The sequence below is a fragment of the Chionomys nivalis genome, chromosome 23, assembly GCF_950005125.1.
Source record: "Chionomys nivalis chromosome 23, mChiNiv1.1, whole genome shotgun sequence".
Taxonomy (NCBI): domain Eukaryota; kingdom Metazoa; phylum Chordata; class Mammalia; order Rodentia; family Cricetidae; genus Chionomys; species Chionomys nivalis.
The window spans coordinates 568,978-595,904 of NC_080108.1; the positions used below are offsets into that span (position 1 = coordinate 568,978).

Below are 26,927 nucleotides of genomic sequence, written 5' to 3' on the forward strand. Positions count from 1 at the left end.
GGATTCGCTTTGTGAGAACTTCTGAAACCAAAGGGAGGGAAGAGCAGGGCACGGGAAAGTTTAAGGGATGTGAGGTCTTCCCTGGGCTGCTGTGGAGGGGCTCCTGGCTTTTCAGAGACAGGGCCTTCTTTCCACCAGGAAGCAGGCTGAATGATCTTACTTGCATCACAGTTTATCAGTTCAGTGTTGTGAGCAGTCCGTGGGGACCCCAAAAGACCACCAGGGAGACCGGCTCACTGAAACACAAAAACAAGGTTTACTGTGTACATGTGTTCAAGCCAGCAGTGACAGGAGGTACCCCACCCTTCTAGAGAGCACTGTTTAAAGGCAAAACCCAGAAAAGTTACATTAGCAGGGTTTGGGGTTCAAACCTGATTGGCTCGTATCTAGGGGCTTTTCACAAATTTTATTTTCGAACCTTGCCTGTTGCTTGTCAAGTTTTCTTATCGGCTGACCTTTGGGTGGGGACTTTCTACGGTTATCTGAACTTTCCAGGTGGCTACCCTGTTACTTTTGCCCCTAGCCATTCCTGAGGACTGGAATGTTTTATGGGAAATAACTTATACAAGGTACAAGGTGTTTAATCCCAGCACTTGGGAGGCAGAGGCAGGCGGATCTCTGTGAGTTCGAGACCAGCCTGGTCTACAAGAGCTAGTTCCAGGACAGGCTCCAAAGCCACAGAGAAACCCTGTCTCGAAAAACCAAAAAAAAAAAAAAAAAAAGAAGGCACAAGGTGGAGGTGGAGGGCAAAATGGAGGAGGTTCTTCATTCCCCCTTGTTCCAGTAACTATAGTGAACCCAGTCTTGGGTTCCTAACAGTTAACTCGTAAGTATCTTCAGAGCTGAGGGGACTGTAGATTTGTGATCTCTGGACCATATGTTGTATTATACCCAACCTGTCTTTCATGAATTTCAGTAGCCGGTTAAGAATGCAAGGCCCAAAAGTCAGTAACAAAAGCAGAATTACCAGGGGGTTCCATAGAGTAGAGATGAGAGTGGCCAATCAAGGGAGCTCTTAAACCACATTTCAAACCTCTCTTTCTGAGAGGCAAGTTTCTCCTCTGACCTGGCACCAGTTTCTAGTCTTTTCCTTCTTCCTCCTGTCAGAAATATATAGAAAGGGGCACTGCCCAGCACAGTGAGAGGCCTCAGTCCTCCTCGCAGGTCTGGTGCTCCTTCCCAGTTGCTGTTTTTGCGGGCTTGTCAGTCGTGTTCACAATCTCTGGTTTACATCTGAGACTTTAGAACCATCTTCTTCTCCATCCTGTGCTCATCCACCAATCCGCCCGGCCCTCCGTCACCATGACTGTGTTAGCGAGATTACTTTGGCAACAGCATAGGGGAGAGAAGGGACTGGAAATTGGGAACTGATCTTCTGAATTCGAGAGATGGAAGAGACTTCTGAACATATCCATTGTAACAGACTTTCCTAGGTGTTTGGGTTATCATTCTTAGAGCATTAAGAAGGAACCTCACAGATCGGCCTCAGCTTTTGGCTTCGGTTGGCCAGAGGCGGCCCCTGGGCTGTCATGTGCCCATACTTATGTGGCACACACCAGGTTGAGAACTGCTGGGTTCCAGTATTTTTTTTTTTTCAAGACAGGGTTTCTCTATAGCTTTTGTGCTTGTCCTGGAACTAGCTCTTGTAGACCAGGCTGGCCTTGAACTCCAAGAGATCCGCCTGCCTCTGCCTCCCGAGTGCTGGGATTAAAGGCGTGCACCACCTCCGCCCGGCTCTGGGTTCCAGTATTTTAACGCAGAGGAAACTGAGGGCAGAAAGGAGGAAGTGAGTCAGTGCAAAAGACTGGGACCAAGATCAGATCTGGCATCTGGTCCAGTGATACTCAGGTCTCTTACTTCTCCTTGGGGAAAGGGAAACGTCCTGTTTCTCTCTGTGTCCAAGAAAGCCCACTACACTCTTCCAGGCCTCTCAGACTGAAGTCCCACTGAGCGAACAGCTCACAGTAAGGAACTATTTCTAATGGTGCTTGCTTTCTGACTTAGGGTTACAATTGCTGTGATGACCCAAAGCAACCTGGGGGAGGAAAAGGTCTGTTTGGCTTATGTACCCCGAGTCACAGTCCATTGAGGAAACCAAGGCAGGAACTCACACTGGGCAGGAATCCAGAGGCAGGAGCTGATCCAGAGGCCATGAAGAGGTGCTGCTTACTGGCTTGCATCTCCTGGCTTGGGCTATCTGCTCACTTATAGAAGCCAGGACCACCAGGTCAGGGTTGGACTGCCCACAATGGCCAGGGCCCTCCTGCACCAATCACTGCTCCACAGGCTTGCCTACAGCCCAATCTTATGGAGGCTTTTTTTTTTTTTTCAATTGAGGCTCCCTCTTTTCAGATGACTCTAGCTTGGGTCAGGTTGACATAAAACACAGAACAAACCAGCACACTTTCTGTACAAGTCTCCCTTGTCGGGAATCAGGCAGAACCTCAAGCAGGTCAGAAGTGAGGAAATGCTGGGAATGAAGAAGAGCACAGCCAAGACCAAATGTCTGTGTCTGTCGGGACAGGCTGTCTGTCTGGACACGGACCCTCTAGTTGCTGACGGTTCTTTAGCCACATGGTTCTTTCTCATCTTGGGAATCCGTGGCTTTTATTTCCCCCTGGCTTCTGACTTTGACCAGTCACTCTGTTTTGAATTGGTTATCAGCAGCTCTGCATAATCTCACGGAACCCTGGGCCTCTGGATGGCTCCTTCTACATGTGTCAGCTTGACACAAAGCATTAATTGAAAAAAATTAATGTCTTGACAAAGCCTCTGCTTGTCTATAAAGATAACAACTTGGTTCAAATGTACCTTAGGGCAGAAAAACAATAGGAGACCTGTTGTAGAGGGGCCATCTTTCCATCAGGGGGCGCCATTCTTTTCCCTAAAGCCTCGGGATCCTGAAAGGGACGTCACAACAAAGTCTGAGCACCTCACCTGGCAGGGATGGAACACACCTTTGATCCCAGCACCCAGGACAGGGAGGCAGAGGTAGAGGCAGGAGGATCTCTGTGAGTTGAAGGGCAGTCTATAAAACGAGTTCCAGGGCAGTCTGAACACCTCTCCCTGGCTTAAACAGGAATAGTATGGCCAGAGCTGGCCTTTAGGAAAGAACTCTAGGAGCCATGGAACAAGGTTTTAAGGGAAGTGGGGTGGGGTGGTAGGAGGTCAGTTTGCCGAAGTCACTTCTGCCGGCTAGGTAAGAGATGATGAGAAATAAACCAAAGAGTGAGTCCAGGAAATAAAGTTGCCAAGAACAGGTTGGAAAGGAGCCACTTTGGCCAGAAAATGACTGGATTGTGGGAGATGGTGATAATGCCTGGGCCGGGAGCCTGAGGACCTGTGGCCGCGGTACTGGGAATAGACTGTGGGAAGAGGGGCTGTTCTGAAGGGACTGTGGCGTTAGGTTTGTGCATGAGGGATGCAGACATCTAAGCGTATAATAGTGCATTCAGTAACTCTGAGCTGCAGATAACAATGCGGGGTTTGAGAAGGCTCATCCTCCTCATTCCTCCTTCTTATGGGGGGACCAGGGGAGCACACAGAGTGAGAAAAGGAGGGGACCAAGAACCACACTTAGAAGAGTTTCTACATTTAAGTATCGAACAAGGAAGGAATCAGAGATGGAGCTAGGGTGTGTGTATTTGTGTGAAATAAAGTACCCTTTTGCCCCCGGTCAAAGGAGGGGATTTCATGAAGGAATGTGGAGAGGATGAGAGCCAGGGTTGTTATTTCAACACTCATTAAAGACTTTTGGTCATGGTAGGCCTCATTTTCAATCACAACAAGCTGTCGTGGTCCTGAAGAAAAAAGCACAGGCCCTGACCCAGGGAAGCACCTCGACTGGTTTCTGGCTAGCTCACACAGATGTAATTACTTTATAAAGCTCCACGTCGCTCAGAATTTCCAAATAAATCCTTCCAGCGCGCAGCCTCTCTGGATTCAGTGCTAGAAACTGCAAAGACTGGAGGGCGGGCTGACGACCGGATATATCAAGAATAACATTAAATATTAATGAGCATTCTTCAGCGGAGCTGGAGGTTCGGGGAGAAACGTCCCCAAGCCACTAGGTCCACGCCCCCTCATGAATATGCAGATATATACCAGCCGCGCCCCGCCCTCTACTCTTCCCCCAGCGCAACGGACTCTCCCTTCAAACGGGAAACAAGATGGCGGCGGCAGGTCCGAGCACTCGGGCTTCTTCCGCGGCGGCCACGGCGGCTCTGAGTCGGCGGGGCCGGCGGGGCCGCTGTGACGGGATGGCGGCCGCGAAGACCGGGCTTCCGGGCCCGGCCTCTAGCCCCGCGTTGTTAGTGTTACCGCCGCCGCCACGGCCGGAGGAGTCGGGCTGCGCCGGGTGCCTGGAGACCCCGGGGGAAGCGGCGGCCCTGCCGTACGGCCACTCGCGGTGCCGAGGCTGCGCCTCCCGCGCGGCGGGCCCGGGCTGCCGTCGCTGCCGTCCCCGGGGTTCGGGCTGGGCCCGTCGTCGGGCCCGCGACGACGGCCAGGCCGCCACGGAGCTGCTGAACGAGCGCGCCCGTCGCGGACAACCGGAGCGCTGCCGCTCGCGCCGGGACGGGGGCGCGGCCGGCGCGGGGCCCAGGCCGGACCCGGAGCCGCGCGCGGAGCCAGGTGAAGCCTCCCCTCTCCTCTTCCCCTTGGGGTCCCGGCCAGGCCCAGCCACCCCGGGTCTGGCCTGGTGAGCGGGGTGGAGGATCCCGGGCCCTCCTGGAGCGGGCGTGGAGAGTTCTCTCCTGGGGTCGCGATTGGGTTGTGTCCCGGCGCCGTCTGTGGTTAGTAAAGGTTGAACTTTGGAGCGAACTGCGGGCTTGTTGCCTTTGGAGGGGCAGTGAGGGGACCCCGCGCCTTGCGTAAGTCACAAGTTTGGAAGGAAACAGTTCTTGGAACAAGTTAGGGGCATGTTGGAGTTGGTGCGTGGAGGAGGAGGGGCTCCGGAGGATCCCAGGAGCGCTTGTTGTCAGCGTTAGGCGGAGGGGCTTGGGGTCGTGTTCTAAGAAGGACGTGTTTTCCTGGGCTCGAGTGGATGAGCGGCGGGTGGGGGACAGATCCCAGGCTCGGGGGGACAGATCGAATCTGACGCCGTGAAGTGGGGCTTTGCAGACTTGAGAGCAGAGCGGGCTGGTGGTGGATGAACTCGCGGCTCATACAATCTTGAAAAATACATGCTTATCGCAGAGCCTGGCACATAGGATGAGATAAATACCATCTATTTATATTTGCGATAATACTGATCATAAAAGCCAGTAGCGCTCGGTGAAAAAGCCGGGTGGGATTTAAGTTTTGGAGACTAAGATTGGTTGACTGGGGCGGTTTTCTGTCTTTCTGGACAGGTTTCCGGCTGTGATGCTGGCAATTTAAAGTTCTGTTGCAGGACACCTTTCTCAGCAGCGGCAGCCCATCATTTGTTGGTGCTGAAGTCTAAGGAAGAAAATGCCTTCTGTAACACGAACCAAGACAGGCTTCTTTGGGGGCACGCCCAGGCAACATAGGTTTTTAAGAAATGTAAAGTCAGGAGATGCCATTTCATAGCCCTTTTATATTAGGAATACTGCCTTACCTTGTTTTCTGTAGGGGAAGGCAGGCATTGCATTGTGTGCATGAAAGTGTAGTTCCTAGAAACTACAGGGTCCAGGATGCATCTGTTTTGGCTCAAGCAGGGACACCTGCCAAAGATACTTAACTTGCTTCTCCAAGGGCTGAGGTGGTCTTCATTTTACTTTCTGTGTTTTTTGTTATTTCTTTTTCTAACATTACAGTGCTCTTGCAAAGTTGTATGTTTATTTCTGTTTTATAGATGAGACTGAGGCCTAGAGAGATTAAATAACTTGCCTGATGATAAAAGTCCAATTCCATCTGATTCTTGCTCAATTTAGTTTTCTTTAATTTCTGAGACTATAAATATATAAGGTAATTTCTCTGGTCTCTCTACTACTACATTGATTGTATGGTCAATTAAGCTAGCAGTTTTTTTTTTTTTTTTTTTTGGTTTTTCGAGACAGGGTTTCTCTGTGGTTTTGGAGCCTGTTCTGGAACTAGCTCTTGTAGACCAGGCTGGTCTCGAACTCACAAGAGATCCGCCTGCCTCTGCCTCCCAAGTGCTGGGATTAAAGGCGTGCGCCACCACCGCCTGGCAAGCTAGCAGTTTTTATTTCTATATCTCTAGGAGCAGTTGTGAAGTACCTGCTTTGAAATTTGAACTATGAAAGAGACTATTGCTTTTTGGTTCGTGTAAAGTTTTTCTTCTTACAGAAGTTTGTTTTCATAAAGGATAGGCTATTAGTGAGTAAGGACATTTACTTAAAATAAGAGTCCATAGGATTTATTGAGTTAATTGTGTGTCTTCCAGTTGTATGCGGGTCATAATGAAAAGTATTTTTCCTAAGTTTCTTTTTGGATCATCGTGTATTTGCAGTCATATGTTTATTCAGCCAAATAATTTTAGAAAAATAAAAAAATGCTACTGAACCCGTCATGGTGATGCAAACTTGGGGCCTCGGTATTTGGGAAGTGCACTCGGGGTCAGGAGTTCAAGGTTTTTCTTTGCTATGTGAGGAGCTGTTCAAAAAAACAAAACTTAAAAAAAAAAAAAAGGAATTGCTGAATAGGGCTTGGCAATTATGTTTAGCCTTAGTGGGTATTCACTGAAGTTATACACAGTATTTTTAAATTAAAACCTTAATGGGGGGCAGCAAGATGTCAAGCCTGACTTGAATTCAATTCTAGGACTCACGTAAGTGAAGGGAGAGAACTGACTCCGGAAAGCTGTCCCCTGGCCTCCACGTGTGTGTAGTGGCACATGGACACACTTCCCAAAATACATACATAAAAATATAATAAATTGTGCTGAGGGTGATGGGACAAGCCTGTAGTCCCACTATTTAAGACAGAATCTTAAAAAGTTCAAGATCTTCCTTGACTACATGATAAGTTTCGGGCCAGCCTGGGCTACATGGGACTCTGTCTCAACAAAACAAAACTCAAAATCCAAAACCCTTTTCACCATTCATGAGTCAGAGGCAAATAGAAAAAGTTACTTGGTGATGCTGCTTTCTTCTCATCTCCACTGTCTCCAGTGTTCTGTTTACTCTTTTACAATTATGCATCTTACCAAATTCTTACCAAAATTAAAATTTATATTTTCCTATTTTTATACAAATGGTTGTGTGTAATGCACATTGTTCTTTATGTAGTGTGTTTGTGTGTTACATGGACAAACAAGACAGAGCAAGATATCAGTGGCTCTCAGCCTTCATAGTGTGACCCTCACCTTGTAGTGACACCCACCCATAAAATTATTTTCGTTCTACTTCATAATTACAATGTGAATCATAATGTAAATATGTGTTTTCTGATGGGCTTTGGCAATCCCTGTGAAAGAGTTATTCGACCCCCAAGGAGGTTGTGACCCACAGGTTGAGAACCACTGTTTTCTGCCTTTGGCTTTGAAGTGAGGACACCTTTCTCTATGCCTGATTGCTCAGAGATGAGGTCTCTGAGGGACCTGGAAGCTCTTCATTTTGCTAGGTTGACTGGTCAGCAGAATCTCAGAATCCTCCAGTCTGCCCCTCAGTGCTGAGATGACAGATGCCTGTAGCTGCTCCTGGCCTTTAATATAGGGATTTGAAACTTAGGTTCCTCATTGCAGATCACTCATAGCCACAGAGCCATCTCCCTAGCCCTATAAGTTGTGTTTGCTTGTTTAATATACATGCATAGTAGAACAGAAAATGTCTTTAATGCTCTTATACTTGTATGGAATTTTATTAAATGGGCATAACATTTAGTCATCTATTGGTGCATGTTTAAGTGGAATCTTTTTCTATTATAAACAGTTTTTTTCAAACTTGTGTGTGTGTGTGCTTGGTGCCCAAGGTGGCCAGAGGAGGGTGTCAGAGTCTCTGGAATTGGTGTCATAGATGGTTAGGAACTGACAGGTGGGTGCTGCATAAACATCCCTGTTCATACTCCCTGTTCACTTACGATTAACAAACATTTTAAACATTTGCTTTCCATGAAAAGCAAAGAGTTCTGGTCTGTTTGTCAGACAACATCTGCTTTCTGTGTTGCCTAAATTGCTTTTCGGACTAGTGAATAATGAAGCTGTGATTGTTTCAGCATATATAAAGTGACTCGCCCTTCCTCCTTATTGACAGACCTGAGCATGTCCTTTTGTGCACTAAGCAGGATCCATGTGCTTTCCCCTTATGTGTTTTATAAACTCAGCTGGAGATTACCTCACCACCTCTTTCACCAGTGAAATGAATTACCATGGAAAGAACTGCTCAGCTCTGTGGACTCAGATGAGCAGCAGGGATTCAGGTGGTACTTGCTTCCTCTCTTACTCCAGGAGAGTTACTCACCTTGAGTTCATTTGTATGTGAGCATATGATAACAATTTTCATCACACTTTATTTGATTAATTTACAGAACATTTGGTTCCTATTATTTTTTTAAGATTTATTTATTTATTACATACACAGTGTTCTGTTTGCACACCAGAAGAAGGCACCAGATCTCATTACAGATGGTTGTGAGCCACCATGTGGTTGCTGGGAATTGAACTCAGGACCTCTGGAAGAGCAGCCAGTGCTCTTAACCTCTGAGCCATCTCTCCAGCCCGGTTCCTATTATTTTTTAAGACACTTATTTATTATTTGTTTTTATTGGTCACAATAAATTCAGTCTGGCCTAGGAGTTAGTACACATAGTGTCTAGGAGAGAGTGGAAAGATGGGGGAACAGGACTTGATGGGTGATAGTGGACTTTGGACACCTTGCCCAAGAGTGAGGGTGCACTGGCAAATTCCACCTTAGAGACTCTCTGATGAGGTAAAGTAACACCTATGTTGGAAACCCCAGTTGTCTTTGGAAGATGGCTAAGGTAGACGGCACATAACCAGACAAACTGGTGAATATGGAACCGTGACTGCACATACACTCCTGAGCTTGCTGAGAGACAGCAGTCAGCAGACGTGGAGCTATCAAAACTGTCAAGTTGTTACCCCCCAGCAGGCTCAAGGGATCTGCTGAAGCCTTTCTGAGTAAGGAGGTTCTCTTTTTCTCTTCCTGGGGCAGGGATGGGGGTGAGTTTAGCCATGCACAAGAAACTAAGACTTCTGCATAGCCCTGGGGTTTTCCTAAGAAACCAGAGCAAAGGATGGATAACTTTTTCATATCCAAGATCTTTGAGGTTTTTGTCCAAATAACTTTATGCTAAGAAATATAGAAGAAATGTCTCCAAGATAGTGAACTATTTTAGTCACATGGAGAAACTAAAACAAGATTATCAGGAACACTCTCCTACCTCTGAGAGCCCAGGATTCTTCCAGAAGACAGAAGCCAGCTGCAGTAAACTCACCGTGGAAATGGCAGTATGAGCCTGCAGGGTTCCCGACAAAAGGAGAGTCCACAGACAAAACAGGACTGGAGCTCCTGAAACTGATAGATAGTGTTAGTTCAAAAGATAATTAAAATGAGCGTAGTTAGAACTAAAGCTGTTCCAGAACGGATACCCCAGTAAGCGAGTATAGTTAGGACTAAAGCTATTGTGGAATTAAAATCTTCTATGTAAAGATCTCCAGAATTCAACAGCTCAGTAAACAAGACATGAAATAATTTGTAAGAACTACCTGCAGTGGAAACAGTCAGTGAGGGTGAATGCTCAAAAGGGCCAACAGAAACGTGGGGAAAAGAACGGAGGAGATTGATCAGGAAGCTCCAGATGTAGTAATCCCAAGAGAAAAGCAGATAGAATGAGGGGGGTGTTGAATCTGAAGATGTGATGACTTAAGATATTTCAGAATTAATAAAAAACCCTGAATCTTTTAAGACTCATGAAGCCCAACAAGAATTAGAAAACACAGAGCCCTCCTAACTAAACACGTTGTGGCGAAACCTCAGAACCCACCCCCACCCCAGTGCTGGGGATTGAACCCAGTTTCTAAAAATAACAAACCAAGTGGTCAACATAATTAGAAAAATAACAGGTTAAATTCAGAGGAAGTACGTGATAGAAAAGAATGGATCCCAGTGAGAAGAGGCCTAACAAGCCCAAGCCAGAGCCATTGAGGTGTTAGCCTTACCTGGTATAGGTATCCACTATCTCTTGATTCAGCCTTTCCAGTAGTGGTGGTCTCGGGGAGCGCACAGGTGTGCATGCTCATGGTCATCTCAGACTGCAGAACTGGAAAAAACAGTTTCCTTGAGAAAAGTAGCAATGAATTGTGGGTTGTTCTGTAACTGTTAGTACATGAATGAACAAAGTTCTTATATATCATCATAAATAAATCTTGAAAAAGTGTGTAGTGAAAAGTTATAAAAGGTGCGTGAAGATGAGCTTATTTGAAGGACTGAGATGCAGGGAAAAGTCAGCAGTGTAGATTACTCTTGATGACAGTAAGATAGTGCAAGAAAGGAAATGGGCACATAAAGGGAGGAGGGTCTCTCTCTGCAGATGTAACTTTGGAAAGTCCCAATGCTTGGGATTTTGGTAGAGCTTGAGAGGTAAGGTGATAGAGATCACGTTTCTCTCTTGCAGTATATTGCAGGAGTGACCATTTGTTTATGAACTGCTGCTGGTTTCCCAACTGGAGATAATTTACCTCATGTTGGGAGAAAGCAGTTAATGGTTAAAGGAGGTCAGGGCCAGGCCTACTTAGTAAATTGACCCTAACTAAAATTTAAGTGCTGGACACTGTTCTATCTAAATGTCTCCACACACATAATTCCTACTTAAACCTAATGTGTCCCCCCCCCCCCCCCGTGTGTGTGTATGTGTCTGTATGGAGGCGGGAGGACAGCTTCAGGTGTCATTCCTTAGATGCAATCCAGCTGAGGTCTCTTGTCTTGGAGTCATTGATTAGGCTGGGTTGCCTAACCAGAATGCTCCAGGAATCTGCCTGTCTCCACCTCCTGGTGCTGGTATTACAAGTGCATGCTGTCTTTTAGCATGGGTTCTGGGGACCAAACACAGGCCCTCATGCCTTCATGGCAAGCTCTTCACTGACTGAGCTAGTGTCTTAGTTCAGGTTTTGTTCATTTTAGTTCTAGATATGGAAGATGATCTCAGGTTTATTGGCATCTAAATATATGAGTAGCTATTTCTTTTTTCCCTCAGGATAACATCTCTTAGTTCTTCTGTGAGTAATACACACAAATATGTTTATTTCCTGTCTTAGTTCCTTTGTGTTTCAGTTTTCTGACCCATAAAAAGCAAACATCATAAGCTGTACCTGGTTACTTGAAGGTTTAGGAATTATGTATAACAGCATTTAGCAGAGTGCTCAACATGTAAGCATTGAGTCAATGTCCATTTACTAGGTACCCGTTCTGACTGGTCCAGATGCTGTAGCTCTTCTATACTCAGTTCTGTAGGCCGGCCGCTGGCTTTCGTTCTGCTCTCTCACTTTATTACTTTTTTAGCATTGGTAGAGGTGTTAGCTTTTCTGAGCATTTGCTTCCTTGTGCGTAAATGGCTGGAGTAATGCCAACAAGCCCTGGGAGTACTGCAAGGATCAGGTAAGATGTCCAATGTAAATGGTTAGCAGTGATCTTAAACAGTGAAACCAGCTTTTTAAAGGAATATAATATCTCCAGTTTAGTGTTTTTACAGAATTCCTGGTGTGATTGAGTGGGTCTCTGTGTCTGTATCTGTTTCTTGTGCCTTTTCTTGGTCTCTTTTCCTTCTGTTTGTTTGTTTTGTCTTATTCCAATGTGTTGGCTTTTATTTTATCTTTTATATTTTATTTTCTTTTATCCTTAGAAACCCATTTGTTTTCTAATGAGTGATAGAGGGAATGAATCTGGAGGGGAGAAGGGGTGGCGAGGAACTCATACGAATAAAGGGAGGGGAAACTGTAATCAGGATATATTATGTGAGAAAATAGCTAGTTTTAATAAAAGGGAAAAAGGAATAGAATAGATATTTGCATAGTGAATTATTTGTTTCTGTTGTACAAATACATTTAGCATGGTTTGGGGAATAAGGCCAGCTCCAGAGAGAAGCTAGACCAGCAAAGGGTGGGACCAACTCCACATGGCCTTCTGATTTCATCACACATGGTTCCTATGGCCCCCTAAAGTGACACGGGCCACACCAACATAGACCCCAGCTGCGCTGCTTAACTATGGACCCAGAAATGGCCCTCAGTAGCAACTTGTGCCCAGGCGACATCCTGGCTTCTGGTGGAAGCACTGGCCACTCAGATCGGGATGGCCCCTGAACAACCCTAGGCTTTTTTTTGTTTGTTTTGTTTTGTTTTTCGAGACAGGGTTTTTCTGTAGCTTTGGTGCCTGTCCCGGAACTAGCTCTTGTAGACCAGGCTGGCCTTGAACTCCCAGAGATCCGCCTGCCTCTGCCTCCCGAGTGCTGGGATTAAAGGCGTGTGCCACCACCGCCCAGCAACCCTAGGCTTCTTAAAACCTTTGGTGGCAGTATGAGACTCTACCTGTGTCTTCAGCACAGACTCCAGCTGTGGTAAGACCCTGGGCCCAAACATGGATCTGGGCAGCAGCTGGGTCTGGAACAGCAGTATTATGTATTTATACTTTTTCTGAGTTCAGAAGGAATGTAAAATGCATACATGATTAGTAATATCTTCTACTCCTTACTGAAGTGTAACTGTTATTTATTTGCATACTGAAAAGTATTCTGGAAGAAAGATAGTATTGAAAAGTAGTGGATCTGAATGTAAATTCTAGCTTGAGGCCCTGTAGTCACTGTGAGACTTTGGGCAAACTCTGCACCTAAAATTCATTTCTAAATCTGAATAATGGTTGGATTGGAAAGTGGTTTGGTTTAGGCAAGATGGCACATTAGGTGATTAGAGAAAGAAATATCTCACGTAAGCTTTTATACTTTGTTAATGTAGTTAATGTAGTCATTAATTATTGTGCCAAACACAGTGCTAGTTGATAGGGATACAAAAAAAAAAAAAAAAAAAAAAAAGAGTAAACCACAAGCTTCTTGAAGACGGTCGAGAAACTTGTCCTGACAGTAAGCATACAGGATGGATTTAAGGAGAGCAGAACCTAAGGATGAGAAACTTAGTAGGCATTTGCATTCAGTATAGGAAAATTGAACACCAAAAAAGCACAGTGAGGGCTGGAGAGATGGCTCAGCAGTTAAGAGCACTGGCTGCTCATCTAAAGGCCCTGGGTTCAAGTCCCAGTACCCACATGGCAGTAACTTCAGTTCCAGAGGATTCAACACCCTCACACAGACATACATGCAGACAGAAAGAAAAAAACCCAAAAAGTAAAAAAAAAAAAAAACCCAACAAAAAAGCACAACAAAGTGATGATATTATATGCTATTGTTTTTGCATTTCAGTAGCAGCCACTGTTAATGAGGATATATTTTGCCAGACTTTTTATTTGCTGTTCCAGTTAGCACTAACAGTCAAGTTGGCACAGACTAGAATTATCTGAGAGGAAAGCGTTGATTGAGGAATTGCCTAGATCAGATTGGTCTGTGGGCATTGTGGAGGGTTGTTTGGTAATGTAGGAGAGCCCAGCTCATTGGGGATGGCACCAGCCTTACGCACGTGCTTCTGGTCTATATAAGAACGTTACACAAGTATGAGCCTGGGAGTAAGCCAGAGAGCAAGCTAGCAAGCCAAGTTCTTCCATGACTTAGCTTCCAAGTTCCTGTCCTGACTTCCCTCAGTGATAGACTGTGATCTGGAAGTGTAAGCTAAATAACCACTTTCCTCCCTAAGTTGCTTTGGTCAACAACAGAAAGGAAACTAGGACATGTATGAATATTGTGTGTGACTTGTGTGTATATTCAGTTTTATGTTCAATCACCTAAATCTCTTGAATTTTAGAATCTGGGAAATTTCTACCACATCACGATTTTACTTAAATTTATCCTGTAGTGTGTGAAATTTAGGAACTCTGTGTCTCTTCTTGTGATTTTCTCATAATGCAGATGTTTCTGACAGAAATAAGTAGGCTTGTTAATGTAGGAAATGAAGGATTTGTCGGATTTAGGCATTGTTTGATACAGCCAGAAAAGTTTTGGCTAGAAGAACTAGCATTTATGGAATTTACTTTGCCTATATGCTAAGGCTTTATGCTGTATTTAATAGAGTATTCTTAATATGTGTAAGGCACTGGACTAGGTTCCTAGCAATGGTGGACGTGAGAGCAGAGTGTACTGAAAAGGAGGGACGCCGAGGGAACAGTGTTCTTTCTCATGTAAGCGTGCTCCATTCTGCTTTAGAAGAATGCATTCTAAGAAGCTTTAGGAATGGTAAGGAGACGCTAACGAAGGACAGTGTTTGCTGGTTTTTCATTCCATTCTTTCTAGGGGTAGTGGATGGTGCTGCTGTCCCAGATCTGTGTTTCCAGTAAGCTCCTTTAGAGATCCTTAGTTCTTAGACATAAGTGTAGGTTCTTTTTGCACAGTGATTATGCCCATCCTCTGAACCCTTTGCATCTGTACTGTGTAGCCTTCTTTGGCTTACTTAGAGGTCTTTGGACCCATTAAAAGCATTTGGTAAAGTAGTTGGATGAAAATATGGAAGATAAGTTGACATAGACTATTCAAATAGGAGATACTCCCATTTTATGATTAAAGAATCAAGCTAGCAAGGAAGAATAGTGCAGATGGAATCCAGGATAGGGTACAGTTGAATGCAGGTCTCTTTGGTTCCAGATTCTGAACTCTAACTTTGGAATCATTTTACTGATGATAGTTGTCTTAGTTAGTGTCCTGTTGCTGTGAAGAGACACCATTACCATGGCAACTCTTAGAAAAGAAAGCATTTAATTGGAGCTGGCTTATATTCAAAGGTTTAGTCCATTATCATGATGGGGAGCATGGCTGCACTCAAGTGTTGGGGAGGTAGCTGAGAGTTCTACGTTTGGATCAGTAGGCAGCAGGAAGAGAGGCACTGGGCCTTGCTTGAACTTTTGAAAGCCCACCTCCAGTGACACACTTCCTCCAACAAGACCATACTCCCTAATAGTGCCACTCCTTATGAGTCTATGGGGGCCATTTTCTTTCAGACCACCACAATTGTGAATAATATTTTGCCTCACATAGAAGAAATCAAAGGCTGTTCCATTTTGGTGGTGGATGTGCTGCTGTGCCCATGAGGTTCTTTGTTAGCCTTGGATGAAAGATTCCGAGGCTCAAGCCCTTCTTTTCAGCTGCAGCTGGCTCCTGCGCCTACATTTGATTCTGTGACCTCTTTAATCATAGGGTTTTACTGATGATCCATTGCAGATTGTCTAATAAGAAAACATTGCTTTTGGGGTTGTTTTTAGATTCAGTATAGAAGTCTTATTTGCTTGTCTCTATTTTTACATCTGTTTTTGCAGGTCTGTTGACCTCTACTTGTCAGTGTTTTCTGATTCAGAAGTTGGCAAACTGGCCAGTAGGTTAGTCCAGCTTCACCCTTCCTTACGAAAGTGTTGCCTGTCCTTCCCAGTCCTGTTCTCTTCCCATTGTGACTCTTAACTGCAGCACTTGTTTCTAAGACTGATTTGGTAGTTGCTCATTCTGTGTGACTCTCTTATCTCTGTAGCTGTTGAGCTCCATCCCCAAGAACTGTTATAGATTTGTCTTAGCTAATAAACCATATTAAATTTCTTTGTGGAAGATCTGCCTCGTATTTGTGTGTTTTCCCTTTTCACATCACTTCCCTTCTTTACTGCTCATTTCCTCTTTAATCTCCTAATATCTTGTGACTGTTTCCATTGTTGTTTTTCTCTCTCTCTCTCCTGTGTTAGCACTTTGATTTTCTTTTTCTCTTTTTGTGAATTCTATTAAGTCACCATTCCTTTTCTAGCATGTCAATTATCTACCATACTCTAACAGTGGCTTTTCGTCTTACTAAAGCAACTTCTTTTATCATTCTAGTTACTGCCCAGTCCATTGGCTTTGTGCAGTGTACTCAATAAATGAATTTTAAAAAATCCCTTGTCTTATTTTGGTTTACTGTAGCTATGATAGAACACCATGAGCAAGCCAACTTGGGAGGAAAGACTTTATTTGACTTCTACTTCCTTATCATTGTTCATCATTGAAGGAAGTCAGGACAGGAACTCAAACAGGGCAGGAACATGGAGATAGAAGCTGATGCAGAGGCCACAGAGGGGTGCTTACTGACTTGCTCATTGTGGCTTGCTCAGCTGCTTTCTTACAGAACTCAGGATACTAGCCCAGCAATGGTACCACCCATAATGCACTGGGTCATTCCCCATTGATCACTAATTAAGAAAATGCCCTACAGGCTTGCCCACAGCCCAATCTTATGGAGGTATTTTCTCATTTGAGGTTCTGTTCTCAAATGACTTTAGCCTGTGTCAAGTTGTCAAGTTGCCAGCATAGTCCCCTATATAATTTTAATAGCTAAATTGTCTGGCTGTTCATAATTAGCTTAACCAATCTTTCAGTGTTTAGCATTGAGGTTATTTTTGTTTTTCATTTTGTAGTGAAATCTTTTAAACTTTTTAATTACATTTATTTGCATGCATGTGTATGTGTTGGATTACAGCATGCTTGAGGAGTTGGCTTTTTCATTCTATGATGTGGGCCCTGGAGGTCAAACTCAGGCCATCAAGTTGGTGGCAAGCATTTTTGCCAAGCCGTCTTGTGTGCCCTGAAAAAGTTTTATGTAACTTTTTGTTCTGTCCTAGAATATTTTAAGATACATTCCTAGAAAATGTATGTGTGTGTGTATATATATGTGTGTGTGTGTGTGTATATATATATGTATATATATATCTGAAGTTACAAACATAAGTTATTCATATGTGAGCTCTGAAAATTTGATTTGATTAAAGCTTTACCAGGGGATGTTTTAAAAATATAAACAGTAAAATTGAGTGTAATGGTGATTAGAGATGTTCAGTTCTATCCGTTGGTAAGTAGTCTATTACTTGATTCTAAATTTTACTAGCTTTTAAGCAAAATTTTTTTTTGATTTACTTAATGTATGTGAGTATTTTACTCACGTACATGTACGTGCCCTTTGTGCATACCAAGTGCCTGTGAGGTAGGAAGAGTACATTAGACACCCTGGAACTTGAGTTATAGGGAGTTTGAGCTACCATGTGAGTGCTGGGAATTAAGCCCAGGTCCTCTGCAAGAGGAGCAAGAGCTTTAAGTGTTCTTAGTTCTTACCCTTTTCTCTCTACACTCTCTTCTTCCCAGCTAGGCACTCTTGGTATTGCCTACTATAATTCTTCTTGTCTTGAGTGAAGAAGTTAGCAGTTGTTGACACTTGGACATCGCCCATACTCTTACAAGGAGCAAACCAGATAACAGTAGATAAAAGTTAAAAATAAGAAATAAGAATAAAGCTATTTTCTTTGTGGTGCTGGGGGTTGCACCATTGCCTCATCTGTATTATGTAAATGCCCCCGACTCTGAGCTGTATCTCCCCCAATAATGGGGGCCATATCAGTTTGGTTTTAGCACACATTTATGATTTACTCCTCTTTCTCCTTTTATGCTGTGGAGCATGTGCTTAATTTAACACCAAATTTCTCCTTCCGGAGGGCTGATTGTGGTTCTAATACCTATCATCTCAGCACTGAGAGCGACTGACACAGGAGGACTGTGTACTCAGAACATTAACAGTGTTCTGAGGTTTGGTGGATAGGCACATACATACATGGTAAGTTGGGAGGGACTGTATTCATAGTGACTCTTGTTTTTTGTGCATCTCTGCATTTACTGTATGTTTTGAAGAGGTACAGTATTTTCCTCTTTCTATCTGCCAGGGACATGCTACAAGACCCCAGTGCATGCCTGCAGCTGTGGGCAGGATCAAGCCCTATATTTGCTGATTCTTCTTATGCACACATGTTTAACTTTCCTAAGTGTTTCTAGTCCTCAGTGCGGTGTTCAGCTGCCGCAGACAGCTGTGGTGTCTTTTCTCATCTGAACTTCAGTATGCATAAGACTCAAGCTTCTTTTTTGCCTTTGCTATCAAGGTTGTAATAAATGATTTAAAACCTTTTTTACATTTATTTATTGTGTGTGTGCCTGTGTGAGCACATGCGTGTATATACCAAAACCTGTGTCGAGTCAGAGGACAACTTTTGGGAGTCATGTCTCTCCTTCCACCATCTAGGTTTCTGGGATCAAATTGATGCCATCAGGTTGGTTGTAAGTGAGCCATCTTGGTGGTGCCATTTTAGCCTTTTCAGAGAGTATTTTCTTTTCTGTTTCCCCATGGGTCTATTAGACTTGTCTCTTCCTTCTTGTTTCTCTGTTACTCTTAGGACCTATGTCTCTGTTAGAACGTTCACTCAGTAGTGGTTGCTCTGACTTCTCCTCCTCCCATCCATATCACTTTTAGAGGCGCTTCATGCCTCTTAGCCCATGCCCCTTAGAGGCAGAAATGCATTGTGTCGGGGACTAACCCTTCGACTTCCTGAACTGCTGCGCCCGTCCTCATCACCTCCACTCAGCACTGCCTCCCATTGCTGTCCCTGTATCCTGTGTCCCACTCTTAACTCACGTTGTCCTTATCTAGTTTGTGAGTAGCTTTCTTGTCTTTGCCAGTACTTTTTCTTAACACCTGCCATAAGTCTAGGCTGCCTGGCCTTTTTTATTATGTCAGCTCCTGATGATTCTTTCTTTATCCTTCAGATTTATTTGTGTAATACACATTCGTCTTATGATACGCTTCTCATAATTTGAAAACATAGTTTGGTCTGCTTCGTGCTTTTATCATGAAATCTTGCTTTTCTTACAGTGCTTATGAAGTATGTAGGTTTTAAATTCTTCTGATTACAGCAGAGCAGATTGTAGCAGACAAAACCCCTGCTGAGAGTAACTAGAAGAGCCTTATTTAAAAAGTGAGAGCTCTTAAGATTGCCATGGCAGCCAGGGCTTCAGATATTTGTGGATTCCTGGTGAAGGGGGAAGCAACTAGTGAGAAACAAGAAGCAGAAAGTCAGACATGCTGTCCTCATGGGCAGTAAAGAGGAAGTGCATCCCCACCTGCTGTCTCTTGGGGCATTTGCTGGCTTAAGTGGCGCCTTACAGAAGCCACCCAGAAACAGGAAGTCTTTTAACTTTCCTTCAGTGCTGAGGAGAAAGTTTCCAGGAGCTTTTGAGGAAGCTGGGTGTTGTGGATGTCCAGGATCCTCACTGGACCCCTGTAGGATAAGAGCAAGGCCAGAGTAAGGTTTGCAAACTAGAGGCTGCAGGCAGTTTTGAATTTGTTCATGTCCTGTTTAGGCTGTGGGGTGATTTACTCTCAATCTGACTGTTGCTGGAGAACATGGTGACCCTTGGATCATCTGGATGCCATTCAGAGCTGCTGCATTTTTATGCACAGTGGATGACTTCTTATCCTAAATCACCAGGCCAACTAAGAAGCTAGGAGAAAAGCAGACATTGTAGGAATGACTGTTACCAAGATGGTGTCCCACATATAGTTTGTTTAGTCGGTTGTAATTTGAAGGTCATTCAGATTGTAGTCTTAAGTATTGTGAGTGATCTTCAGTGGGCATTCTTGTGCATATGTCTATGCACCCATATATCTACAGTATCTTGTGCATACCACCTCAGTCTCTGTGAGTTCATATGTATGGCAATCACATTGATTTTAGAGGGCATTGTTTTTTTTTTTGTTTTTTTTTTTTCTTGTATACAATATTCTTTCTGAATTATGCCTGCAGGCCAGAAGAGGGCACCAGACCCCATTACAGATGGTTGTGAGCCACCATGTGGTTGCTGAGAATTGAACTCAGGACCTTTGGAAGAGCAGGCAATGCTCTTAACCTCTGAGCCATCTCTCCAGCCCTAGAGGGCATTGTTTTCTTGGTGTCTTTCATCCCCTCTGGCTTTTATACTGTTTCTGTCTCCTCTACTTTGGGATTCCCTGAGCCCTGAGTAGAGGAGATATCTTGTTTAGGGCTGAATGTTCTGAGGTTCCTTATTCTCTGTGTGATATCTGACTGTAGGTCTCTGTATTTGTTCCCATCTGCTGTAGGAGAAAACTTCTCTGTTGATGGCTGAGCACTGATCTATAAGTGTAGTCATTTTATGCTACTTTTTTTAAAAAAAAATATATATATATAGAACAGAAGTGTTTGGTTTTACCCTAGGTCCCTGGTCTATCTTGTTTTAGGTTGTTGGTCATCTAAGTAGTGTCAGTTACATCTTATGAAGTGGATTATCAATCAAATCACACGAGTTGACTATTCCCATAAACTTTGTGCCACCATTGCACTAGCGTATCTTGCAGACAGGACTCCATTGTACATCAGAGGGTTTGTTGCTGGGTTGGTGTTTACATTTCTCTTTTGGTAGCTTACAGAGTACCTTCCTGTACCAAAGATGCTAGAAAACAGGGGTGAAGGCTCTATATAGGCACCAGCTCGGCTTCTCCGTGTTTAAAGTGTTGTGTGGGTGTTGTCTTCAGCAATGGGGCCATGTTGTCAGTTAGTAGAGAGCTACCTATAGTCTTAGAACAACCTGGGTTGTTTGGGGGTTCACATGGGATTCTTTTAGCCAACAGCTCAATTAGATGTAATTCAATCTGGTATTGGAAGCTTCATTTGGTGACAAGAGATGGCCAGTTGAGACTCTTGTCTCCCCCATTATTTGTCTATTTCATTAGATAGCCTTCATATATGTTGATACTTTAGAAAGTTTTTTTCTCTAGAGCAGCACACAGAGGCAGATCCCACATCACCTTCCCTTTTCTATTTTAATAAAAAGGAAGGTTTTAACTTTAACATGCTAAAATTACATATAACAAAATAGGTATCAAGCAAGAATTACAGTTACAATATTTATATCTACTTTATCTTTTATCATAACTAAGGAAAATTATATAACTATAAATTCTTCCTTACTACAGAAATGTAGTGGAACTTTACAGGTTTTAGAGGAATATTGACTAGGAAATAAGAATGAATTTGAATTTGATATTGGACCAACAACTATAGATGTGTAATATTGCTGTCATTTCTCAGATACAAACTGGAATCTAAAGAATATTTAGAGGTAGGCATTTAGTAGTGCATATTTGTAATACCAGCATTCAGAAGACTGAGGCAGGAAGATACTAAGGTTATCCTGCACTACACATTGTGTGTGTGTATGTCCAAAACCCACCCATAACCTCAGCTACTCACCAGGAACACTTACAGGACTCAGCATGTAGTTGAGCTCATAGCTGTGTTATAGGGCAGTGAAATAACACTGAGCAATATCAACAGCAAACACTTTGCAGGACAAAGTCTGGGGAAATTAGGTACAGGCTTCCATGGTTTTCTCCCAGTGGAGGCATGCAAGATGTGTTGTATTCCCCCAGCAAAGAAAGTGGAGCACTGTGTGAATGTTACCAACCAGAGAAACTTGTTGGAGGCTTTCTGCCTAGAGCTTTTATAATGAACAGATCACATACACTTTCTGTTGAGCATGTACCAACATTTCATACTCCAAGTAGGTAAGCAGGTGTTTCTAAGTCAGGGAGGTACAACAAACCACTCCTACCGGTAAAGTCAGGGAGGGTAAGAGCCTACCTGAAATCCATGTTCAAGGCATCAGCCAAAGGCAGATTTTGTAGGCAAGCCTTCATAATGACAGGCAGTTAGGTCTACCATATCTATCTTTTTGGCAATGTGTGGTTTGTATGTATTTGACATTTAGCATATAATGTTTGCTCCTTAACTGTTACTTTTTTTTTTTTTTTTTTTTTTTTTTTTTTTTTTTTTTTGGTTTTTCGAGACAGGGTTTCTCTGTGGTTTTGGAGCCTGTCCTGGAACTAGCTCTTGTAGACCAGGCTGGTCTCGAACTCACAGAGATCCGCCTGCCTCTGCCTCCCGAGTGCTGGGATTAAAGGCGTGCGCCACCACCGCCCGGCTCTGTTACTTGTTTTTATTATAAAACTTTTATTTTGTAATTTTGAGATAGGGTCTTATTGCATAGCCCAGGCTGACTTTGGACTCCATATGTATTGGGCTGGACTGGAATTCACAAAGATCCTCTTCAATTTCCTGAATACTAGGGTTACAAGTATATGCCATACACTAGGCTACAGTAAGGATTCTTCATTGACTGCCAACCCCAATACTACTTAAAATTATGGTATGTTTTCCTGTGATTAGTTTTTTTTTTTTTTTTTTTTAAGGAAACAGCATTATACTTTGTGTATGTGGCAGGGGAGTTCCTGCAGGTTTTACAGCTGGTGGGGGCAATCTGGGTGAGGGAAGAATGAAATTCAGTTAAGGAAACTAGTTAGTACAAATCCAAACTTTGAGAGTCTGAGTTGGTTTATTGTAGCCATATTTAAGCACAACATGATTTTGGAAAAAGTTTTCTGAAAACAAGTAACTCAGTTCCATGAGTATAGCAGAGCTTATGATGTGTTTACATTGAAATTCTTTACAAAGTACATCAGCTTCTTCCACACAGATGGGTACTGTTGACTCAGAGATAGTGCCCAGGATTTAGGGTCTAAGGAAAAATGACTACTGTAATAATGCCTGTGGGTGTCTGGTTTGACCTGGCCCTAAGGTAACAGAGAAGCCACTTAGGCTGTTGTAAAGCACAAGTGACCCCACTCATAAGGATGGGCTTTATGGCCTAGAAGCACTGCTTAAGATTTAGGGGGAAAGGGTCTGGAATAAGCAAAACATATTCTAGGGGAATCCAGTAGAGCTTGCCTCAACAGATGAGGAATCACCGGGTCGTCAACTACATCCTTTCCCAGCATCCCAGGAGGACAGGCAAACTCTCCCTCTGAAGAAGCAAGCCTGTGTGTTTCACTTTTCCTGGCTTCTTCAAGGCTTATCTGTGTGCACAAGGACCTCTAGTCCTCTACAGTGCTTTTAAAAAATATATATGGTGGTGATGATTATTATTGATACAGGGTCTTAGTATGTAGCCCAGAGATGGTGGTAATGATGATTATTATTGATATAGGGTCTTAGTATGTAGCCCAGACTGGCCTCAAACACAGATTCTTCCTATCTCACCCTTTGGAATATTGGGATTACTTGTATGTGCCATCATGCTTAGTTTTGCATTGTGCATTTTTAAATTATTCTAACCCAATATTAAGATGATTTATGTCTGTTCTAATGTTAGTGGACATATGATGGCACCTTACTCTTGTCTTTTGATTGCAAACAAGTTAGAGGCGTAGTAAGATATGATAGATCATAATAATTGTGGTCTAATTGCATATGAGATAAGTTGGCCAGTATGTTGATTTGTATTTAGTAGGTAAGGAGACTGAGGCAAAGAGAAGCTTGACATTTCTGAGTACTTTGACATCATTGACTGATGGCGGAAGTTACAAAATAATCCCACACTAATTCAGAAATACGTACAATAAAGGGTTATTTATTTAGGAGTAGACTCACAGATCACTGTCCTAGATCACAGTTCTCTGCACAAATGGGGAACAGGAACAGAGTCCAGCAGCCGGAAGTGAGAGCTGGAAGCAAGAGAACAAGCACAGGCTTTACAACTGCATTTACAGTATAAGAGACCACGCCCAAGCGGGCTGGTATCTTAAAGGTTATTGGCTGAAGGAGCGGAAGGAGCTCACACAGCAATTGACAGAGCAAGTGTCTGAACCTGATATTATGAGCCCACCCGCAGGGTTGTGATGCCAGGTGCTGAGCTCCTATTTAACATATGACTTTTTAAATTATTGTACCACAATGAATTTAGCTTTTTGTGGAATATGCATATAAAACAGCTAAATCTGTGTTTCTTATAAGTTTAACTTGCTAATAAAACCAAGTTATAAGGTACAGAGCATTACACCACAAAAATCAGCTATAATTTTATATTTAATAAATTATGCTCTATTCTGTCAGAAATAATTTACACAGTGTTTTCACTTTCCTTATTCTCATTTGATCCTCATAGCCTGCAGTGAATGATATCATTAATTAGGTTGTATTTACTGTTAGTCTGATTTTATAGAAGAGGAAATTGAACCTGCATCATCTGAGGCTCTGATACTTGTCTACAAATTTTAAGTTTAGATTACTTACAAGATGAAGATACTTAAACGCTTGAGACTTGAAAATTTTACTCACTTTTGAAATTAGTGTATACTAGTTATACAAAACAATAGAGTTTGTTGTGAGATTGACAACCATTAAGACCTGTCTTAGAGAAAATGTCCTAATGGTAAACTCAGTTGTCATTTTTTCCAAGGGGTCACTAAAGTATTTTTATACTTGTGTTAGATAGTAGTCTTATTTATAAGCCTGAATAAGATTATGTCCCTTATGTTGTTCCTCAAAATACTTGGAATTTTAAAAAGTGAATCTGAGAAGTTTGTTATGGTTGTACCAGAAAGAACTATGATAGAGTTGATTATGTCTTGGTCGCAAGGTCTTCCAAATATGATACAAAATGCAGAAGCCGTAAAAGAACAATTTGAGGCCAGGCACAGCATGCATGCCTTTAATCCCAGTTCTATTACTTGGGAAGCTGAGGCAAGTAGATCTCTGAGTTCCAGGCAAAGAGCCCATCTTTAAAAAAAGAAAAGAAAATTGAGTATATATTGCATAAGAATTTCTACCATACACAGAGTCCACTGAAAGTGTTGCTCTTCAGATGGTGTGGCTTATACAGAAGGACTCTAGCAAATCAAGAGGATGAGTTTATGTGAGCAACAAAGGGAACAGAGCTCAGAGGAAGCGTAAGCTACTTTTAGCTATGTGGAAAGTCCTTAGTTTTACCATGGAGTGTCATCATTGTCTCTTAGATTAGCAGAGCTAAAGTTTCAGCACTAGTGTGCTGGACAGATGGCAAGTTCATGCCATGCTAGTGAGACCATGATCCAATGTGGTCTTAGGAAGGTGGGCTGTTATCTGTTAGAAAGCAACGCTTCGTTGCCAGCATTTTGTTTTGTAGATAACAAGCAGCCATTCAAAGGAGCATATATGCAACACCAGTCTTGTAGCATTAGCAGTCACTGCAGATTGAAGCCCGGTATGGTACCTGCACTTAGGTCTTTTCAAAACAAAATCTTTCTCCTTTTCTTCTTGGTTTTGCTAGCTCCTGGTTTACTGTTTATTTCAGAGTACTATGTGAAAAATAGAAACAGCTAACCTTGTTAGTTGTACTGAACAGAAATCTACATTTGCAAATTTATTCAGGAAAGGGATTTAATGGGAAAGAATATTGAGTAACAGTTGGCAGTTGCATGGCTAGAAAGCTCAACTTGGAAAATGGTAGCCAGTGTTAAAGATGAAAATTTTTATAATATGAATTTTTTGAAACTGTTTGAAATGTCTTTGTAACATAGTATATTATAAATAATTGTTTCTATTTTTCATTAAGTAATAAATACTCTTTATTAGGTGGGTACATATATATATGTAAATATGACCAATGTAATATTTTGCATTTTTCTGTTTATTTTTTGCTGCTCTTTTGGTTTGCTTAATGCATGATTTTACTTGTGGTATATTAAATTTCTTACCATAATTTTATATTAATTTCTCTTTAAATTTTGCTTGTGTGCTGTGTTGTAGGTTCTTACAAATTCATGACTGTTTCCTTAATGAATATTTTGTGTTTTTAGGTTCTGTTATGAAATACTGACTAAAATTAAGTTAGAGTAGAAAGGGGTTTCCTTTAAACGCCTATTCAAGCAGAAACTTGGAGTAGAAACCATGGAGGAATGCTGCTTTCTGGCTCAAGTACAGATTTACATTTATTAGCTTCTGTACACAGCCTAGAATACCTGCTCAGAGAATGGTGATGGGCTTATTCCCACAGTGGATTGGGTCCTCCTGCATCAGTTCACAGTTAAGACCGTCTTCCACAGGTGTGCCAGGAAGACTGTTCAGGAGGGCACCGCGGCAGTGCTTTTGTAGTAGGCAAGAGAGATTGGCCTTAATTTGGAAAGAATTGCCTTTTAAATCATTAAATAATTTCTCTTTTTCCTCCTGTTAAAAATTTCTCTTCCATCTTTGCCATGTTCCTGTGGTGTTTTGGTAAGCAAACCGTTGGACTCCCAGTTGCCTGCCTCAGTTGTAGGATGGATTGGTGCCTACTGTGACGTTTCTGTGAACGTTTCACTGACATATGTGTGAAGAGGTTTTCAATACCTGTGTCTGAAGTACTTTCTTTAAAAAAGGATGTTTTCTGTGATGAGTGTTTGGCCTGCAGGTATCTTTGTATGTATATAACACGTGTGTCTGGTGCCTCTAGGGACCTGAAGACGGCTTGGATTCCTTGGAACTGGAGTTACAGATGGCTGTGAGCCACTGTGTAGGTTCTGGGAACTGAACCCAGGTCCTCTTAAAGAGCAACTGATGCTCCTAACAGCTGACCCATCTCCAGCCCCTAAAGTACTTTTTTTTTTTTTTTTTTTTGGTTTTTCAAGATAGGGTTTCTCTGTGGTTTTGGAGCCTGTCCTGGAACTAGCTCTTGTAGATCAGGCTGGTCTCGAACTCACAGAGATCCGCCTGCCTCTGCCTCCTGAGTGCTGGGATTAAAGGCGTGCGCCACCATCGCCCGCTGAACATCAGCTTTTAAATGCATTTCTTGTAAGTGGAATGCACTTTGGGGTACAACTGAAACAGTTATCAGGCCTTGAGGTGGGTGACAGTTGTCTGTCTTCTTTGTGGGTGGAGGTCTTTACGCCACTGTTTCTAAGTAGCTTCTTATTCTTCAGTATACTTTCTTTTGGAAATAGTTGAGACTACTGAAAAGGGACAAAAGGCTTTTGAGGAACTTAGTTTTTCTAGAACCAACACTGGGAGGTAGAGTTACCAATAAATTGTAAAACTTTTGCTATAGTTAGAACACTAAACATCTCGAGGCTATAAGCTATTATATTTATAGAAATAAAGTGTGTACCCCTCTATCTTTTCTAAAATTAGGTTCCTGCTCTGTAGTCCAGGCTATTCTTGAATTTATGGCAGTCCTGCTTTCAGCTCCTGAGTGCAGGG

The 26,927-nt window shown here is 42.8% G+C and overlaps 1 protein-coding gene across 1 annotated transcript in view; it reads left to right on the forward strand.

The window, feature by feature from the left end:
• The first annotated feature begins 4,169 nt into the window (after positions 1-4,169).
• Positions 4,170-26,927, forward strand: part of Rnf169 (ring finger protein 169) — a 50,312-nt gene continuing 27,554 nt past the window's right edge. Inside the window, exon 1 of the mRNA XM_057756364.1 lies at positions 4,170-4,632. Coding sequence (XP_057612347.1) covers positions 4,170-4,632 — 463 coding nt within the window. The remainder of the gene's footprint in view (positions 4,633-26,927) is intronic.